General features: G+C 42.6%; 1 protein-coding gene across 7 annotated transcripts in view; it reads left to right on the top strand.

Moving 5' to 3' along the window:
- Positions 1-19,036, top strand: part of FHOD3 (formin homology 2 domain containing 3) — a 402,137-nt gene that overhangs the window by 301,433 nt on the left and 81,668 nt on the right. For all 7 annotated transcript variants that reach the window (XM_072948976.1, XM_072948975.1, XM_072948981.1 and 4 more), the window contains one exon: positions 13,032-13,166. In XM_072948976.1, the coding sequence (XP_072805077.1) occupies positions 13,032-13,166 (135 nt within the window). The remainder of the gene's footprint in view (positions 1-13,031; positions 13,167-19,036) is intronic.

Below are 19,036 nucleotides of genomic sequence, written 5' to 3'. Positions count from 1 at the left end.
GTGTTCAAGTATTCAAATGAAACCAGTGAACAAGCAAGCAGCAATCGCAGCGCAGTAGCTTTGCAGCCTTGGGTGGCTGGGAAGGGCCAGGCTTGTTCTCTGTGCATCCCTGCGTCAACATCCCCATCTGGTGGGCCTCTCCGGAAGTGGCGGCTGGAGGCTGGTTTGGTGTTGTGACTGCAGTTACTGAGGGGATAGGAGGGGACATTAAGTCCAGTGTCTGGGGCTGAAGATGCCGAGGTGATCAGTCTTTGTGCTGGGGCTGGAGCGGGTGCTGGGAGTGAGCCCGCCTATGCTGTGAGAGGCGCATGGGCCGGGGAAGATGCTCAGGGCTCAGTGGGCACACCTTGGAGGACCCGCTGGCCCAGGCTTTGAGAGGCCAGGGAGGACTTCCCTGTGGACCTGTCAGAGTGTGCCGTAAGCACTGATTCTGTCCTTTCCCCCTTACGGCAGTGCCACTGTCTGCTGTGAATGACCATCCCCTGCCTGCTTCACAGACTAAAGTCAAGAATCCTTAAAGAGTTTGGGCATTGTCCACCTCGTATAGTCGTCCCAGCAGAATTTCTCTGGTTTCCTGGGAGACTCTGAGCCCAGATATTAGTAGTGATACCTCCTTTGGGAATAATAAGGGATGAATAAAGGATGCAATTTTTAGTTGTACTGTATGACTGTTTAAATGAGCTTTGCATGTACGCAGAGTAACATTTAAAAGGTGTGAGGGATGTGCAAAGTGAAGCTTCCTTCTGCCCAGTTACGCTCCCCAGAAGCAACCACTCCTAGCAACTTCCTATGTGTACTTCCAGAGATAGTTTATATCAGCATAGATGTGTTTAATATATCATTTTAATTCTTTTTTTTAATTAAAAAAATTTTTTTTAGTTGAAGTATAGTCAGTTTACAACATTGTGTCAATTTGCTTCAGTCATATGTATACATACACATAATCGTTTTCGTATTTTTTCATTATAAGTTATTATAATAGTTCCCTGTGCTATAGAGTAGGACCTTGTTGTTTATCTAGTTTATGTATAGTAGTTAGTATCTGCAAATCTCAAACTCCCAGTTTAGTCCTTCCCAATATATCTGTACACAAACAGTGACACACTGCACAAATTATTTTGCATCCTGCTCTTCCACCTAAAAATATGTCTTGGTTCTCTTTCCACAGCAGTTCTTGTAACTGTTGAGTTCTTTTTAATATTTTTTTCTCCGAGTACTGCCTTCACCTCTCCAGTCCCGTAATGGTGGGCCCTAATCTTTTGCTGTTAGAAATGATACTACAGTGTAATTCTTGTCCGCGTGTCATTTTGCACGTGTGATTAGCTCTAGGAGAAAATCCTAGAAGTAGATTAAGTCAAGTGTTTGTATACAGTTTTAAACTTTGATTGATTTTTGCCCAATTGCTCTTCGCGAAGGTTGTCCCAGTTTTGGGTGTCAGCCACAGCGCGTGCAAGAGCCTGTTTTCCCACGCCTCTGCCAAAGAGGTGCCATTCAACTCCCCAACTGTCGCTCACCTGGTGGTGAAGAGCTGAAAGTCATTAAAACTTAAATTTGCATTTCTTCTTATGAATGTGATTGAGCATGATTTCATATGTCCGGACACCTTTAATATTTCCTTTGCTGTGAATTTTCAGTTCATGACCATTGAGTTCTTTTTCTTATTGAGGTGTACAGATTCTTTATAACCTGCAAGAGGAGTGGCAATTATTCTCTGCAGTCATTGGTCCTTTTACGTTTATGGTGTTCTTACCATGCAGAAAAATTTAAATTTTTTGTTTCAAGTTTATTAATTTTTTTATGTCCTGGGTTTTGTGTTCCTCAGGAGGAAAACCTTTTCTCCCATGGTTTCTTCTAGTATTTCTATAGCTACAGTTTTCACAGGGCAATATTTTATCTATCTGGAAGTTATTTTGGTATATGGTGTGAGGCAGAGATCCAAGTTACATTTTTTTCACTTGTCTGAGTACCACTTAGTGAATAACCCATCATTTCCCTATCAATTTGTCACATACTAACAGGAATACAGGCTCGTTTTTGTGTCTGTTCAAGCTGTTCCCATAGGAGCATCTGCCATCTCCTCTAGTGCCCACCTCCTCTGATGGATCAACCATTCGCCGTTGTCAGGAGTCCTCCTTCCTCCCAGTCTTTGGCATCTGACTATGTCATGTGCTACCTTGAAACAGTCCTGCTGTTTTTGTCATCTGCTGTTGGAGAGCTTTGTATGGTGATTGACATTGCTGGAATAAAGAGTCTGGGAATATTTGGGGAAGCTGGGACCAGCATCTGGGACTAGGAGAGTGGGAGCATGGCATGCTGAGCTCAGGCCCCTCTGAGAGATCTCACTTTCTGTGGCTTTGCCTGCAATACTTGTCTCCACCACCAATATGGTAACTCCTTCCTCTCAGTGAAGGTTCCCATGCATTTCCGGCCTATTTTCAGTTTCTTTTGCTCTTGTAGTTCTCAGCTGCTAACAGGTCCATTGGCCAATGCCCTGGGTATAATTTGCTGGTGCCCATGTCCTCCTCATCCTGATTTTCTCCTCCGTGTGGGCTGCTATGTGTGGATCTGGGCACTTGTGTGTTCCTCCTGTTCTAGTCTGCCTTGATTTTTATTATTTCCTGCCTTGAGTAGTATCTACATACGCCTGGAGGTTCTACTTGTCTGGTTTTCAAATCACTGCTTTTTCCAAATAAATGATCCGTGTGTTTTTCTGGATCCCAAATGCTTGCAGGTTGTATTCCATCACCTGATCTCCACAGTGCTTTTTAAAAAATGGTGTCAGTGGAGTTGAGAGCTCCATTGTCCCATGGGCTCTAGTCAAATTTTTATTTTTAATTTAAGTGGATCAGAGTAGATTTAAAAGAAACAGCCATCACCGAGAAAATTCTGAATAGCGTATGAAATAGGATAAAAGGCGTTGCCTTTCTTTGTGATCATAATTGTTGGCATACAGTCCACAACTGCTAACAGAAGGAAAAGGTACCAGTGGGGACTGACTCCCTACCATTCAAAGATGCTGTGTGCTCCTTGTCCAGTGCACCAAGCAGGCTTCCTACCTGCCTGCTGCTAGTTCCTGAGAGCAATCTTGTTACAGACAGTGAGTTCCTGTAAGGCACGGTGTGGTCCTGATCGATTGATGTGTTACATCCAGAGTGCACGAGAGGAGCAGCACTGGTCTGTTGATGGAGTGAGTTTGCAGCAGAGTCTGCTCCCTGATGGCAGCTTCATGCAGTGACTGTGGTCGTTAGGGAACCTGGCCTCTGCGTCAGCCTCCCCCGTGTGCTTTGGACCTGGCTCCTTCTCACCATCCCTACTACCATGGATTTAGTTTGGGATTTATGCATGCCTGGACTATGTATTGCAGTGACACATGTCTTCTATGCTTTCTGAAGTACAGATCTGAGCAGGTGGCTTTTCCTGCTTAGAAACTTTGAAATCCTCCCACTATGCGTCCGTGAGCCTAACCTGATGAACATCACGGATGGGATCTCTCACATTTGGGTCCTGCATGTACCTTCCAGTTTCATCAGCCATCAGCACCCTGATCCTCACTGTATTTCAGCCCCCCGGAAATGCTCCCAGGCTCTCCTGAGGCCCCTTCCTTCATATTTGCTCTGCCCTCTGACCAGCCTCCTCCTCTCTTCATTCAGTCGATGCCATCCCATCCTCCAAGTCTAAGTCATGACATCTGTCCTGTAAAACTCCTCTGACTTCCTCAGGCTACCTTCCTACCCATTTTCACTCTATGGGTCCACATCTTTCTTCAAATCATGATCCTGATGATCTGGAAGAGTTGGGAAGACTGTGTTTGGAAGACACGTGGTGCTCAGAGGAGAGGCATTCGGCCTGGAGTGGAGAGGAAGAGAGGAAGGTGGAAGGGAGGGGCTGGGGGCCGTCAGGGCCTTTGGAAGCTGCCAGGAGAATGGTTTAATTATGGAGCCAAGTACAGGTGGACCTGTGACAGGAGAGGACTGACCTTCTGGCTCACTTGGTCTTAGACAGGAGGGTGGGGAGTGAGGGGGAGTGAGGGGGAACGGGCAAGAACTGCTCTAGGCCTGAGATCGGGGCCTGCAGAAGGGGTGGCGTACAGGCTGAAGTGTGATGCCTGCATTTGAGATTTTCTCTTGATCATTGGTTTTAAAAGTTTGACTTTTATATGCCTTGATGTATTTTTGTCATGTTTCATGTGTTTGGGGCTTGTTGAGATTCTTGGATCTGTGGGTTATAGTTTTCATCAAAATGGGAAAATTTTCAGTTCTCATTTCTTCAAATTTTGGGGGTACTTTTCATTTCTTTCTTTCGGTGACTCCAATTGCACATATATTGGACACCTTGAAGTTTTACAAAGTTTATTAGCATTTATTGATTTTTTTTTCTCTATGTATCTCATTTTGAACAGTTTCCACTTCTGTACTTTCAAGTTTGCTAATTTTTTTTTCTCAGGTGTCAATCACCTGTTTCAACTGTGGTCTTTTCTTAATTGAAGTCTAATTGACATACAACATTATAGTCATTTCAGGTATACAGCATAATGATTGAACATTTGTATTGATTGCAAAAGGATTGCCATCGTAAGTCTAGCTATGATCTGTCATCATACAAAATGACAAATTTTTTTTCTTGTGATGAGAACGTTTAAGATTTACTCTTTGAGCAACTTAAAAATGTGCAGCACAGTTACTACTATAGTGAGCATGCTGGACATTACATCCCCATGACTTCTTTATTTTATATCTGGACATTTGAATCTCTTAATCTCCTTCACTATTTCACCCAAACCCCACCCTTTTTCTCTGGCAACCACCAATCTATTCTCTGTATCTATGAATTTTTTTATCATGTTTGTTCATTTGTTTTGTTTTTCTTAGATTCTACCTATGAATGAGATTATATTGTATTTGTCTTTCTCTGCCTGACTTATTTCAGAAAATCCTTCTATGTTGTCACAAATGGGAAGGGTTCGTTCTTTTCTATGGCTGTATAATTTTCCATTGTGTGTATCTAGAGCACATCTTCTTTATCCATTCATTCATCAATGGACATTTAGGTTATTTCCATATCTTGACTATTGAAATAATGATGCAGTGAACATAGGGGTTCATATGTCTTCTCAAATTAGTGTTTTTGTTTTCTTCAGATGAATACCAGAAGTGGAAGTTTGAGGTCCTATGGTCGTTCTATTTTTAATTTTTTGAGGAACCTCCATATTGTTTTCCATAGTGAATGCACCAATTTACACTCCCACCAACAGTGAACAAAGGTTCCCTTTTCACCACGTCCTTGCCAACACTTGTTCTTTCTTGTCTTTTTGATAATAACCATTCTGACATATGTGAAGTGATATCTCACTGATGATTAATGAGGTTGAGTGTCTTTTCATGTGCCTTTCGGCCATCTTTATGTCTTGACTGGGCTCATTTTTATACCTTGCCTGTCTGAACATGTTAATAGTTTCTTTAACTTCTTAAATCTATGGACTATAGTCATAATAACTTTTAACATTCTAGTCAACTAGTTCAATCTTCTGTGTCATCTCTAGATTGTCTTCAGTTGATAGATTTTATTTCCTCTTTATGGGCTGTATTTTCCTAATTATTTTCACGCCTGGTCATTTTTTAATGGATGCCACACCTTGTAAATGATCTTTTTTTGTGTTCTGGTAGATATTCTTCAGCTTGGTTCTATGACGAGATTAATTCAGAAAGTTTGATCCTTGCTGGCCTCGTGACTTTAGCTATGTTAGGCAGGACCAGAGCTATGTTGAGTCAAATATTTCACCACTGCTGAGACAATACCCTTTCTACAACTTTAACTGATGCCCCGATCCTGTGGCTTCTGCTTCTCCCAGCTGCATACTCCCTCCCCACCTTCTAGTTCAGACTGCTGGGTGCAGGGCTTTGGTGAGCTCAGCCTTCTCCACCAGAAGCCTTACAACCCACTGCACAGCTTGCCTTGGGATGAGCTGCCTTCAGGGCAGGAACCCACTATGCATTCACTCGGCCGTTGCCAGGGCCACAGGGTCCTGTGCAAAAGGCATGATCTCAGCAGGTCATCGTGTGTTTCCCCCTGAGAGAATGGGCTGAGGATGCAGACACACTGAGATTAGCGTGTACAAACTGCTTTGACCAGATACATCCTAGTTACTCAATAGTTAATTGACTCATCAAGTTGACGAGTCATGCAACTCTTCTAAGTGCCAGGACACAGAGACAAATGAGAAGGTAGGATCTGGCCCAGAAACTTGGACTGCCAAGAGGAAATATAATAACATATATGGAAGTAATACAGACCACACTTAGGGTAGCAGTCATTTCTAGGAAAAAAATGAAAAAAACATTTCTGCCGACACACGTACTGTGGCAAGTACTGCAGGAATGGTGCTCCACTCGGTACCAGTGGTGTGGGGACGGGGCAGGAACAGGTCAGTACCGGGGCTCTGGCCTGACAGGCCTGTTCAAAAGCCCAGCTCTGCTGCTCCATCCTGAATTTAACTGCTCTTTGCCGCAATTTCCTCATCTTTTACAAAGAGGATAATAAAAGAACTTAGTACAAGATGTTGTAGGGATTAAAAGAGCCATTTCGTGTAAAATAATTGGCACACTGTACTGTCCCCATAAATGTTAACTATTATTACCAGCCATATTTCAGTGCAGCTGAATTCCTGTTCCAGACATCCTAGTGAGGGAGGCTTGAACCAGATGCGATTTCTGGGACAGTTCCTGGAGCCTGTTACGGCCAAGATTAAATATTGTAATTCCTCTCACTCAGAGTCTATCATCTGCTCAGTTGCAAAATCTCTCTGGCCTCTGGCCACTTGCGTTCTTAAGTGGCTTCACTTGGTTGCAACTGCCTTGGGTGTAACTGAGATGACTTCAGCTTTCCAGGTGCGTTCGGGGTGGCACGCAGTCCCGAGGATGGACCCAGCTGGTGGCTGTGATGGGAAGGTTCAGATCAAATCCACAGCCCACTCTAGCCCCTCAGGCTGGGGGCTGCCAGGGTCATATTCCAGACCTGGCCTTGGGGACCGCAGCTCAAGCCTTCCCCTGCATCTGTAGATTTCAGACCCCCCAACATAGAGTGATGTCTGCCGAGTGCCTGCTATCACTCAGGTGCTCTCCTAAGCACACTCATACATACATACACTGTCATGTAAACCTGTTAGCTCTTCACGAGTTGGAAGTATTATTATCTCCTTTTTACAGACAAGTAAACTGAGGCTCAGAGAGGTTAAATGACTGGCCATATTCACGTTATCTCAATCCAAAGCTTGTCCTCAGGCTGGCCGAGATTAACCCTTGCAGCAGTTTCCAATCGCTGTGGGCATTTTCCTGAAAGATTTAATAGGAAAGATAAAAATCTGTTAAAGATGCCTTTATAAAGAGAAACATTTACCATACTAGCTTGAATTCTGGTGTTTGTTTTGTTTTGTTTTGTTTAACAGTGATTTGGAATATTCCGTTCGTATGGTTTGATGCATCCCAGCATTGGTACTACAGGTGAGCTTACTTCCAGAAACAGGGTTTATAGGACCAGGGTTTATATTCTCACATCTTGGGCTTCTCTAGGTAAAGGGAGGCCTGGGGAAACTTAATTTACTGATGTTATATTTGTGAGTCTTTGTTTCCAGGGCGACCAAAGTGGTTTATGGGCATCCAGAACAGACAGGCTCACGGGGTGCTTTCACTCGCCCTGCCGCTCCAGGGGTCTGGGTTAGGGCCCCCAGGAGAGTGGACCTTGAACTGGGGGAGGCATTTCTGCTTCGTTTGAGGGAAAGAGGAACTCATCCTCACTGCTTTGTGTTAGCAGCTCAAATTTCCGTTCTTTTCTTTCAGAGCTGAAATTATTAAGGAAAGAGGTTCCACGTGCTGTGAACGCTGCCTGTGGTGCGTTCACTGGGTTCCCCTGGCCTCACACGATCTGCCTTTGCAGGGTCTCAGGGGACAGGATCATGGGCATTTCCCTCCCTGAGAGGCGCCCGGTGGGGCTGGGGGGATGACAGCATCTCCTGGACAAGATGGAACACTTCGCTTTCCCAAGTTCTAATACCATTCTGACGTTATACAAGCTCTGATATTTCCATTTGAAACAAGGAAACGATGTTAATGTTTGATGTAAAGAAGGTTCACTGTGACCTCATTAATACAGCCACTAATGACCCATCATTAAGTTGTTATGTATGAAGTTTTTCCAGAAGCAAGCTGATGTATTTAAAAGAACAAACTAAAGTCAGAAGTGGAAGGGAAAAATGGCAGGGTCCTTATTTCCGCCCTCACTCAGGAGTGTAAGCCAGCAAGCTCACTCCTCTCTCCTCCCTCTGCAAAGAGAACTCAAGAGATGAAGACCACCACACAGGCAGGCTGGGAGCTGAGCTGAATCAAACTCGCCTAAAATAATTCTCCTGTGTGGCGTACCTTATCTCTTTGTTTTGTTTTTAAATTCTGTTACTGGACATAACTTTTAATGTTTAGCTAGCTTGGGGCTTCAAAGATAGTTGATATTAACTCTCAGGTATTTATCTACCCAAGAAGGACTTTTGATTGTTAAAGAGAGCTAGGATGACTTTTAAAAATGTATTCCAGGCTTACAGGAAATTGTAGATCCCTACAGAAAATTACAGAGCAATAATGAACATTATATATAAAGTTGAAGCCTTGATCTCTTTTCTTCTTCCCTAGAGAGGACTACAACTATGAACTTGGTGTTTATCATTTCCATATACGTCTTCTAATAAATATGTAGCCCTAAATGGTGTGTGGCTTTGCTTTTCATGTGTTCATGTTCTTCAAACTATATGTCACTATCAGTATATTGTGCTTTTTAAGAATCATCCAAGTTAGTCTATATCACGGTCTCATTCATTTTCTCAGGTATAGGGTATTCCTTTGTACAAATATGTTGTAGTTTATTTTGTTTTCTATTTATAGATACTTACGTTGTTTCTACTTGTTAACCATTAGCAGTACAAAACAGCGTAACATACAGTATTCTTGAAATGTCGTCTTGACCCATGTGGAAGTTACTCTCTAGTATAAACCTAGGAGTGGAATTGCTGGGTCATAAGATATGCACATCTTCAAATATATTAATTGTTTCTTCGAAATGATTTATCAACTTAAGCCTCTCAGAAGCAGTATTTGAGAGTTCTTGTTGTCTGGTTTGGTGGCAATGCTTAGTTTCTCAGGCATTAATCTTTGCCAGTCTACAGTCTGGGAGGTGTGAGACAATGTATCGCTCTGGGTTTAGCTTACATTTGCTTTCTCTGATTTCTAGTGATTTCTAGTTATCATTCACATATTTATTGGCTGTTTAATTTTCTTCTGCAGTGAATTGCCCATTATCTGTTGCTTATTTGTCCATTGTCCATTTTTCTACTGAGTAATTTGTCTTTTTCATACTGATTTAGAGGAATTCTCTTTGTATTATGTTTATTAATACTTTAAGGTTCACGTGATGTAATTAGCTTCTCCCAGGCTGTGGCTTTTCTTTATCCTTATGTAATCTTTCAATGTATACAAATTTAAAATTTCATATATGCATCTGTATTAAATTTTCCCTTTTTAATTGCCCTTTTGGGTTTCTGGTCTAAAAAATTCTTTTCTGTCCTAGAAGTTGTAAAGTTTGGCTTTTTACATTTTTCACTTAAGCTTCCCAGAACTTATTTTTGTGTTTGGTGTGAAGAAGGGCCAACTCTGTTTTATATGACTAATAATTGTCTCAGCACCATTGATTAAATGGTCCGTTACTTTCCCAACAACATCTGATGACACGTCTATCATAAATCAGGATACATGTGAGTCTCTGTCATTCCATGTTTCTGTTCTCGCACCATGACCGCATTCACACTTGATCATTGTGGTTTTAGAATGGGCTTGAAATCTGATGGGGCCGGTGACCTGCTTTGTTCTTATTCAAAATTGTTATCCTCAGACCTCAGTTCCTCCATAAAAAATTTGCCGCCAACTCTTTACGTTCCTCGTAAAACCCTTTTGGAATGTTGAACAGAATTGACTTGGAATTGTAGAGACTGAAAAAAGGAATTGGCATCTTGACTATAGTGCATCTTTCTATATGTGACTGGGATAGAGTTGTCAAGTTTGGGTCTTTTAATAAAGTTTTATAAAGATATTTCATAGAGTTAGTTAAGTGATTCATAGTTACTTTATGGTTAACTTGGTAGGTTACTGCTGATCTATGAAAATACAGTTGTTATATGTACATTTTATATTGAGAAGCCTTGCCAGACCCTCATTAATTCTAATAACTTGTAGATTTTCTTGTATTTTCTATATAGATGGTATTATCTGCAAATAATAGCCTTGTATTTCTTTCTCTTCCTTATGCTTTTTTTGGTTTTGTTTTTCTTATCTTGGTGTCCTGGCTAAGACCACCAGAATAATGTTAAACACAGGCAATGCCGGGGGTTATCCTTGTATCGTTTCTAATATTAAATGGCTCTTAGTGTTTCAGCATTAAGAATGATGCTTAGCATCGCTTTTATTTTTTTTAATTTTTTAAAACTATTTTTATTGAATTATAGTCAGTTTACAATGTTGTGTCAATTTCCAGTGTAGAGCACAATTTTTCAGTTATACATGAACATCCATGTATTCATTGTAATATTCTTTTTCTCTGTGACCTAAATTTTCTTTACTAAGTACCCACTGTCAGGTTTTAAAAGCTCTCTTCTTTTCCTGAGAATAATCAATTTATTCTATTCTTGCCTTTTAAATTGTCAAGTTGACCCCTCATTATGCTTGAGAAGCACCCTGAAAATCTTGACACATAGTCTTTTCATTATAGTACTCTTTGAATGTTTTCTAATTTTCTTCTTTGACCTGAGTTAATTAGAAGCATTTAAAGTTTTCCCAGTTATGTAGATTTTTCAGATTTATCTTGTTACCTATTTTTAACTCAGTTGCATTGTGGTTAGGAAGGTAGCCCACATGAAAACCAAATGTTGGTTTTCATCTGTGAGCTTGAGTTTTGTGGCAGGATTGATTGTCAGTTTTTGAATAGTCTAGTTGAGAAAACTGTTTTCTCTCCTTTGGGGCAGCAGGCAGTATGTGTTCACATGCTAGATCGAGCTGATTAATCAGGTAAACACATCTATTAGATCCATGACAGTTTCCGTCAATCTCTGTGCAAGAGGCATAGGAACCCCTTCACTCTGATTGTGAATTAGATTTGGCTGCATGTAACAGAAAAATAAATGAGTAACAGTAGCTTAAATAAGATAGAGGTTATACAGGGAGTCTGGACTTTGTTTACATGAAAGATAAATGAAATCCTCTCTATGCCCAAGGATCCAGGGTTGATGTAGTACCTCCCTAGTGAGCCTGGAGTATATGATTTGGCTTCTCCCTCCCTGTAGCTGTTAGGGATGGTGGTTCCTTCCCTCTGCTTCTCCTCCGCCTCTGACTGATAGCCAGAGGCACCTCACTTTTTCTAGGGAGAACAGCTATAGGACTTATGGCCAAATGTGTGTGATGTAAGAGCCACATCTGTCTCCTGTACTAGGGGGCCTTGTGTTCCCCACCAGGCAGGCATATTTTCATCAAATACAAGTAGGCTTTGACCTAAGCTATATGTCAGAAATATTTGTTTTTGTTTTTCTAATTGAAATATAGTCAGTTACAATGTGTCGACTTCTGGTGTACAGCACAGTAGTTCAGTCATACATATACATACATATATTTGTTTTCTTTTTCGTTATAGGTTACTACAAGATATTGAATATAGTTGTCTGTGCTGTACAGAAGAAATTTGGTTTTTTTAATCTATTTTATATATAGTAGTTAGTATTTGCAAATCTCAAACTTCCAATTTATCCCTTCCCACCCCCTTTCCTTGCTAGTAACAGTAAGTTTGTTTACTATGTCTGTGAGTCTGTTTCTGTTTTGTAGATAAGTTCACTAGTGTCTTCTTTTTCTTTTTTTTTAGATTCCATGTATGAGTGATACCATATGGTATTTTTCCTTCTCTTTCTGACGATCTCCAGATCTATCTATGTTGCTGCAAATGGCATTATTTTATTCTTTTTTGTGGCTGAATAATATTCCATTGTATAAATATACTATGGCTTCTTTAAGAAATATTTGTATCTTAACTTAGAAATTTCTTTTCCCCAACAGATGAAGGCCCAATTGTCCGTAACAGATTTTGTTTATTATTCCCCAGAGGCCCAACAGACTCCTCTCCCCAGCTAACCCTCTTCTTTATTTTCCATGTAGTTATGCAATTTTACCTTTTCCCACCCATTCTCCTGACTTCACATTTCCTGGGACACCCTTGTGGTTCGTCACTGAGGCCTTCCCCCGACTGACCGTCCCCATCACACCGTCACCCCATCTCCAGTGAACAGGCCGGCTTGTCTGTGGGATGGTTCCAGGAGTCGAGTGCTGTCCGTTGAACAAGCTGCCTGTTCTTGGATGCTTCTTGACATGGAGTGAAATTTCCTTAATTCCCTTCAGATTTCAGACCATTGCTACCTTTTCCTCCTTATCTGTCATTGCAACACCTCGTTTTAAGATGACAATTATGTTGACGAAGTACATTGAGAAACTTGCATATGGCAAAATATTTTTAGTCCATGTAAGATGGAAAACGGTTTCAGACTGAAGGTTGATTCCAGCTCATCAAAGGCTTACCATAGACCAAGTTTAAAATGTGTGTGTGCACACCTGTGTGTGTATGGAGATGGGGAACATGCATTTATATTTTGTGTGTGTTCCTGAGATGCTTTTTGATAATAACAGTGCCCATTATTGATGACTGCTTATATGCCAAGCACGTTGCTTGGTATTTTATACGGTTTATTGCCTTTTTGTCCTCTTACCACTTGAAGCAGCTTCCTTATCTCCATTTCCAGATAAAGATCTTGAAACAGAAGACCCCAGACACACAGTAATCTCCCCCGTGCGTTACCTAGGTGCTAGCAGGCCCTCAGTCCCAACCAGGGGCTGACTGATTCCCACATCAGTACTTTGAACCCCAGGCCAAGCCACTCAAACAGTAATTCTTTGTATCTTCAGGTCATCACTGAGTGGTCTTCTCACATCATCGTTTAAGCAGCACCAAGAGTCCTTGGCAGCGGAGAGAGAGAGGCGGAGACAGGAGAGAGAAGAAAGGTTGCAGAGGATAGAACGGGAGGAAAGAAACAAATTCAAGTAAGAGGGATCTTTAAGATTTTTTAAATAATGAGCTGAAACTTAAAGCACATGGCTTTGCCATTGTGTATGGTTAATACTGGCGTTAAAGCGTTCGGCATTAATATGCTTGCTTCAGATGCTGTCTCTGTTTCCAGGGAACAGCAAGAGGGTACCTGGAATAGGTTATATCTGGTTTATTGTGGCCTGTCTTCCTTAAACCATATGGCAGGAAGCACAGCCAGCCAAATTCAATTAAGGATGTGTGTGCTCCTGGGTCCTTCATTATCTAATATGGTCTCATCCAGGCCTTCCTGAACACAGAGAACCTAATTGTCTTCATCTGCCATTTCCCCTGAAGCTACTCATGTTTTATTCACATTCTACTGGATGTCTAAAACAAGATGCCTGTCTCCCTTTCTGGTTTGTTTCTTGCTCCCTGTAGCAATATTTAATAGGTTTTTGTAAGCAATGATGTTTCCTCTGTGGGGAAGAGAAAGGCGTTGCGCTGGCTACTCCCAGCCCACTGCCCCCTGATCTCCCTGGTCTGTGTCCAGCTCCAGGGATGTGTTCCTGGGTATGGCCCACTGCAGCTCCCATGTCTTGGCCTGTCTGGATCCACTGTCACTCCTTGTCTCCTCCAGCCAGACCAGCATTTCCCCCCATCCTCCTGGTTGACCTCCTGACACTCCACTCCCTGGGTTCATGCTGGGCAGTACTTTGTAAAATGCTGAACACTTGCTGCATCTTTTCTTCCACATTTCGTTCCTTCCCTCTTGCGTCCCCCGCTCCTCCCCTCTCCCTCCTTCCTCTTCCCATTTCTCTCTCCTGTAGCATCTACACTCTTTCTTCTTTTTATTTCTTCCCGTCTCCATCTCCTGTTTCCTCAGTTCACGTTCTTTGACAATTTCCCCTCAGTTACTCCAAGTTAAATCTACAAAGAATATCAAACATTGTCAGTGAGGACTGGCAGGTTCAATAATGTTTTCTCCAGCCACCAGAAAGAGGATGTGTAATCGTCGGGATGATCAAAACGTGAGCCGAGTTGTGAACTTGCCCTAACTGTTAACTCACTGCTTTAAGAACACAACTTTCCCAAGTCTGTGGGTGGAGCTGTAAGAGGTGGTTAGTGGGCTGTGTGAAGTAAACCCACATCATTCTCACACCGTATGAATGGTGCGGTATACCTCGAGCTGTCAGATTTCTGCCAGAGGATATGTGGAAATGCCGGACCTGTAAGCACCGTTTGTCCACGAGGCAGCTCTGGAAGTCGTCGCTTTTGGAAAGGCCAGTTTGTAAAACCATGGGAACAGGTTAAGTGCTTCCTGATTCAGGGCTTTCTGAGAGGCTCGTGTGTTCTACCACCAAAGGGCAGCAGAGAATCTGACGGAAACACGTGGAAAGTTTCAGAGATTCGCTTACACGTCGAAAGATTTTCATTGAAAACCTGTAAAGCAGGGAGCCAGTCCTGGGGAGGAGGGAGCCAGCACATCCCCTCCTGTCTCTTCTCCCTGGTCACTCTGTGCGTCCGTAAATCACGGACAGATGTGAAGCGTGGAGCTCTGGAAACTGAACTGTAAGAGGGAGCAGGTGAATTGGGGGACGGAGGCTAGCAGTCAAAGTTTCACCAAACCCCCGAGAGTTTACCATTTTTTCCCTCCAGTATCACATGGCATGTACTCAAAGCCATCTCCAAAACCAGAGGCCGACACCAGGTGTGAACTGGAAGAGCTCTAAGAGAAGGCCTCTCTTTCTGGACTGAGGAGCAGCACAAGGAATTCCTGAGGGTCAGAGAGTTGACAGATCTCCTGTTTTTTTCTTCGTTTCTTCTCTCTACCCCAGCCTCCAAGCAATATTGTTACAGAAGCATAGAGGAGGCAGCAGTGTCCAGGCAGGGGGCGACAACTCTGAGGGAGGGAACCCTTCCTGTGATCAGAAGAGCAGAATCACAAGAGCGCTTGACCAATCACCATTTTTCTCTCCGCGTCCTCCCGCCGCATTGCCCCGCATGCAGGTGGGGTTCCTGAAAGTCCGCAGCAGAGCAGAGAAAATAAAGCCCAAGCTTTCTGGCCAGAGGACCAAGAAAGGAGACTCAAAGAGTCCGGAAAATGATAGGAAAGTCACAGCGAGTAGAGAGATCAAGAGAGCAACCCTGAGCTCATCTCCAGTCTGTGCACGCATGGCTTAGTGCCTAAACAGCATACCCCAGGCTTCAAGAACTAAGTACAGAATGCAGCACCGGTCAGGTCCCAGGCTGGCCCCTGGGGGTGCACATAAGCGCCTGATATGAATAGCACTAAGAACGTTTGAAAACTGAGCTAATATTGGAACCAATATCAGAAGACAGTTAGAACTTGCAGGCTGAGCCCATCTTAGTTGATTGCCTGCTGAAAGAAAATGATCAAGGTTCTTCATAGAATTTAAATAAGACCCAGAGTTTAAAATAAGACCCAGAATTACAGAATATTTAAAATGTACAGAATGCAGCCCAAAACCACTTGTCATACAAAACCCAGGGACATCTGAAAGGCAAAAGAGAATCAAAATATGCTAACCACAAAAGGGACATAGATGTTGCCATTATCAGACAAAGACTTTAGAGCAGCTGTCATAAACATGTTCTAAGATGTAAGGGCAAATACTTTTGAAACAAATGAAAAGATAAGTCTCTGCAAAGAAATAGAAGATGTAAAGAAAAGGCAAAATGGAAATACACATAGAACTGAAAAATACAATAACCAAAATAAAAAATTCATAGCAGAATAGAGATGAGAGAAGAAAGAGTCAGTGAATTTGAAGATAAGACAATAGAAATTTTCCAATCTGAAAAACAGGACAAAATACTGGAAAAAATGAACAGTGCCTCACAGACCTGGGGAACAATAGTACATCTAGCACTCATGTCATTGAAGTCTCAAGAATCAGCGAGAGTGCGTTGTAATACACATTCAGCACACACGCTGGCAGAGTGAGAATTAGACGCAGGAAACCTGTATTCAGAGACCGTGCTCATAACTATCCACAGTTTTCTCTTGGTTCCAAAAGGATCTCACTTGTCATTTAAGAGCACAGAGAGATCCTGGCAAAATAACCCTTGTCCAGAAAGGAATGCTGGCCGTCAGGACAGACTGCACGAAACTATTAATCATGATGACTGCAGTTCCATCCTGAAAATCTGAGGATGTCAATGAAAAGAAATTCAAAAAAGGACATAGGAAGAGCTTTATAAAGCGGCCCCCGGGATCACCCAAATGCCTGACCCTTCATCAGCCACTCGCTCACACTCCTTGTGCTTTTTTCTTTGTTAAGCATCATTATCTGTTGTGACTTTTGTTCATTAAGTCTCCCGGGTTATGGGAGATACTGCTTCTAGTGTGGAAAGTGATGAGGATGGATGTTCATAGATGATAACGGATTTGTGTCTGTGTTGCTTTTTCTCCCCGTCCTCACCCGCTCTGGTTGCTCTGACTTAACACCCCTTTAGATCCAGTTCCCAGTGCACAGAGGGATGGAATCTTTGAGCTACCTTAGGAGGCCCAGTATAGGAAACCGTGATGTCAGAATTCTCCAGGAAAACAAATGGTTTACTGAGAAGGGACTGGCCACACCATCTTAAATGAAGATTCAAGTTGGAACCTCACCAGGAAGAACAGAAAAGCAAACATTAAAATTAGACAAAGCTGGGCATCTCGTCGATAAAGGCAGAAGAGCCTGCATGCATCAAGAGCATCCAGTGAGCCCTGCTCAGAGACGGAGAACGTGAGGGATGCAGAGGAAGAATCATGCTGTAGAAGGAGTGTCCAGACGGTAGCGTGCAGCGCAAAATGGCCAAGACACTTGGGCCCACTCAGATTTAAGTCTTGGGGTGCATGTTGGGGAACTACCAGAGCTTGACTGGATGTTAATCACCTCTGAAAGCTGCTGCTTGCTTGTCATTGCCATGTTGTACTTATGTATTACTTCCCCTTTTAAAAATCTTTTGGTCTCATCTCCTTCCCACCATATATTTAAAAGTCTTCTTTCTGAAGAGTAATTGTAGGAGTCTCTGTGTAAATCCAATAACCCCATGTTTTCACCCCTGTGATTTTATAGAAAACTCATCGTATTTAGTACTTTTAATGTATAGCCTTTATTTTTTAAAAATTCAGCCGCAGCCACTTCCCATTTCTGAGGTAATGGTGGCCTTTCACAATATATTCCGTTAAAGTTTTCCTGGCTATTTTATGATCTAATTCTCTTGTCTTCCTTCTCCACTCTGTTTCTTCTGCGTATTCCCATTAGTCGAGAGTATTTAGACAAAAGAGAGGAGCAAAGACAAGCAAGAGAAGAAAGGTTTGTATATCTTTTCTTTCCTGTTGTCACCAAATGGCATGAGACTTTGCACTCTTAACCAAGCATGTGAAGTGTGTGTTAATTACAATATAGTAGCTTCACCCAGGATACTTGAGACCTTGGGTACCTGGCATTTTGCAGAATAGAGTGTCCTGGTTATCTAAATTTTCCTAAAAAGTACAGATCTATTATTTAGTGCCATCATGATGTGGGGTATATGTGTGTGTTCCTCCAAAACTCTTTTCCAAATGAGCACATTAGTTTAGCATATTGGCACATGGTATGTATTTTAAGTGTCCTGCATCTCCGCTACTAAGCCTGGCTTAGTTGTGCCTCTTGTGTGTTTCTAAGTGACTTGTTCAGCGTTCCTTCGACAAATATTTGAGCAAACGTGTTATACCAGACACTGGCTGGGGTGCCAAACCCTCCTGAGACTCTTGCTGGAGGTGCCTGATCACTTACCGTCTCCCCACTGATCCGTGCTCAGTTCCCGATGGCAGGAGCCGTGCCTGGCTTTTGCTTGGTGTTCCAGTGCCTGCCACAGGGCTTGCACATAGCAGGCACTTAGGAAGGGTGCAGTGAATAAATGAGCTAAGGAACCGACAGCTTTATTTAAAATATTTAAGCTATAAACCAGTTTGTTCATTTCAATGGCCACCTACTTTGAATCCCACTAAAACATGCCACATGAATGCATTTAGTGTCTGCTAAACTTAGATAAGCAAAGGAAATTGGTTTTGAAAGTAGATCAGCAAAAGGTTAAGTTTACCCCCATAGCACTGTACGGCCTGAAGTTATTCCCTCTACCACCAGATGGTGCGACGACATGGAAAGATGGGAGAGGCTGATTTCATACCAGAGCCAGCGGAGAACCTAACAATCTCTGATCGCTGCCAATGCAAAGTGGAATTGTGCTAATTTTTTTTAGACACCATCAGTTAAATAGATCAGGACAGTCTGAGGCAGGGAGGAGTGGAGACTGCCTGTGTTCAATTTAAAAGTTAGATGCTTAGGTCAGCCTCGTAAACAAAACAATGGCCCTGCTTTAACTCCAGCATTCTACTGGATCGTTGCCGTCCTAATCACCAGCTGTGGCCAGCAAATTTAGAGTGAAAGATGCTGGTAAAGGAACAGAGAAACTTCTGTTCCTCTGATTAGTACCTGTTTTTGACATTGGGGGACATGCCATTATGCCCGGGCTTAAGAAATCAAATTTTATTTTTTGGCTTTCCCTCCAGATTCTGCACTTTTTTGAGCTTTTGACAGCTTGACTGTCACATTCTGTCCGCACAGGCAAGGCTTCAAAGCTCCTGGAGAGATGACCAGGTGCTGTGTCAAGGTTGAACTGATTCAGGCTGACATCAAATTTTCCCCAAATCGCTAAAGGCTCCCTCTTTCTGGATATTATTTACTGCTCTGTTCCTCAAAGCAGAGAGTCACTTCTGCCTGGAAAACTCATGCAGCGGAGTTTTCCACCCCTCTTCTCCCTCTTGTTCTGCCCTCTGTCCTCACCCCCACGCCACCCATCTGCCTGAGCCTTCTTGGCTGGTCCCTCTGGT

The sequence above is a fragment of the Vicugna pacos genome, chromosome 24 (assembly GCF_048564905.1).
Source record: "Vicugna pacos chromosome 24, VicPac4, whole genome shotgun sequence".
Lineage (NCBI taxonomy): Eukaryota > Metazoa > Chordata > Mammalia > Artiodactyla > Camelidae > Vicugna > Vicugna pacos.
The sequence above is the reverse complement of the archived record's forward strand: the minus strand, read 5'-3'. Positions and strand labels throughout refer to the sequence as shown.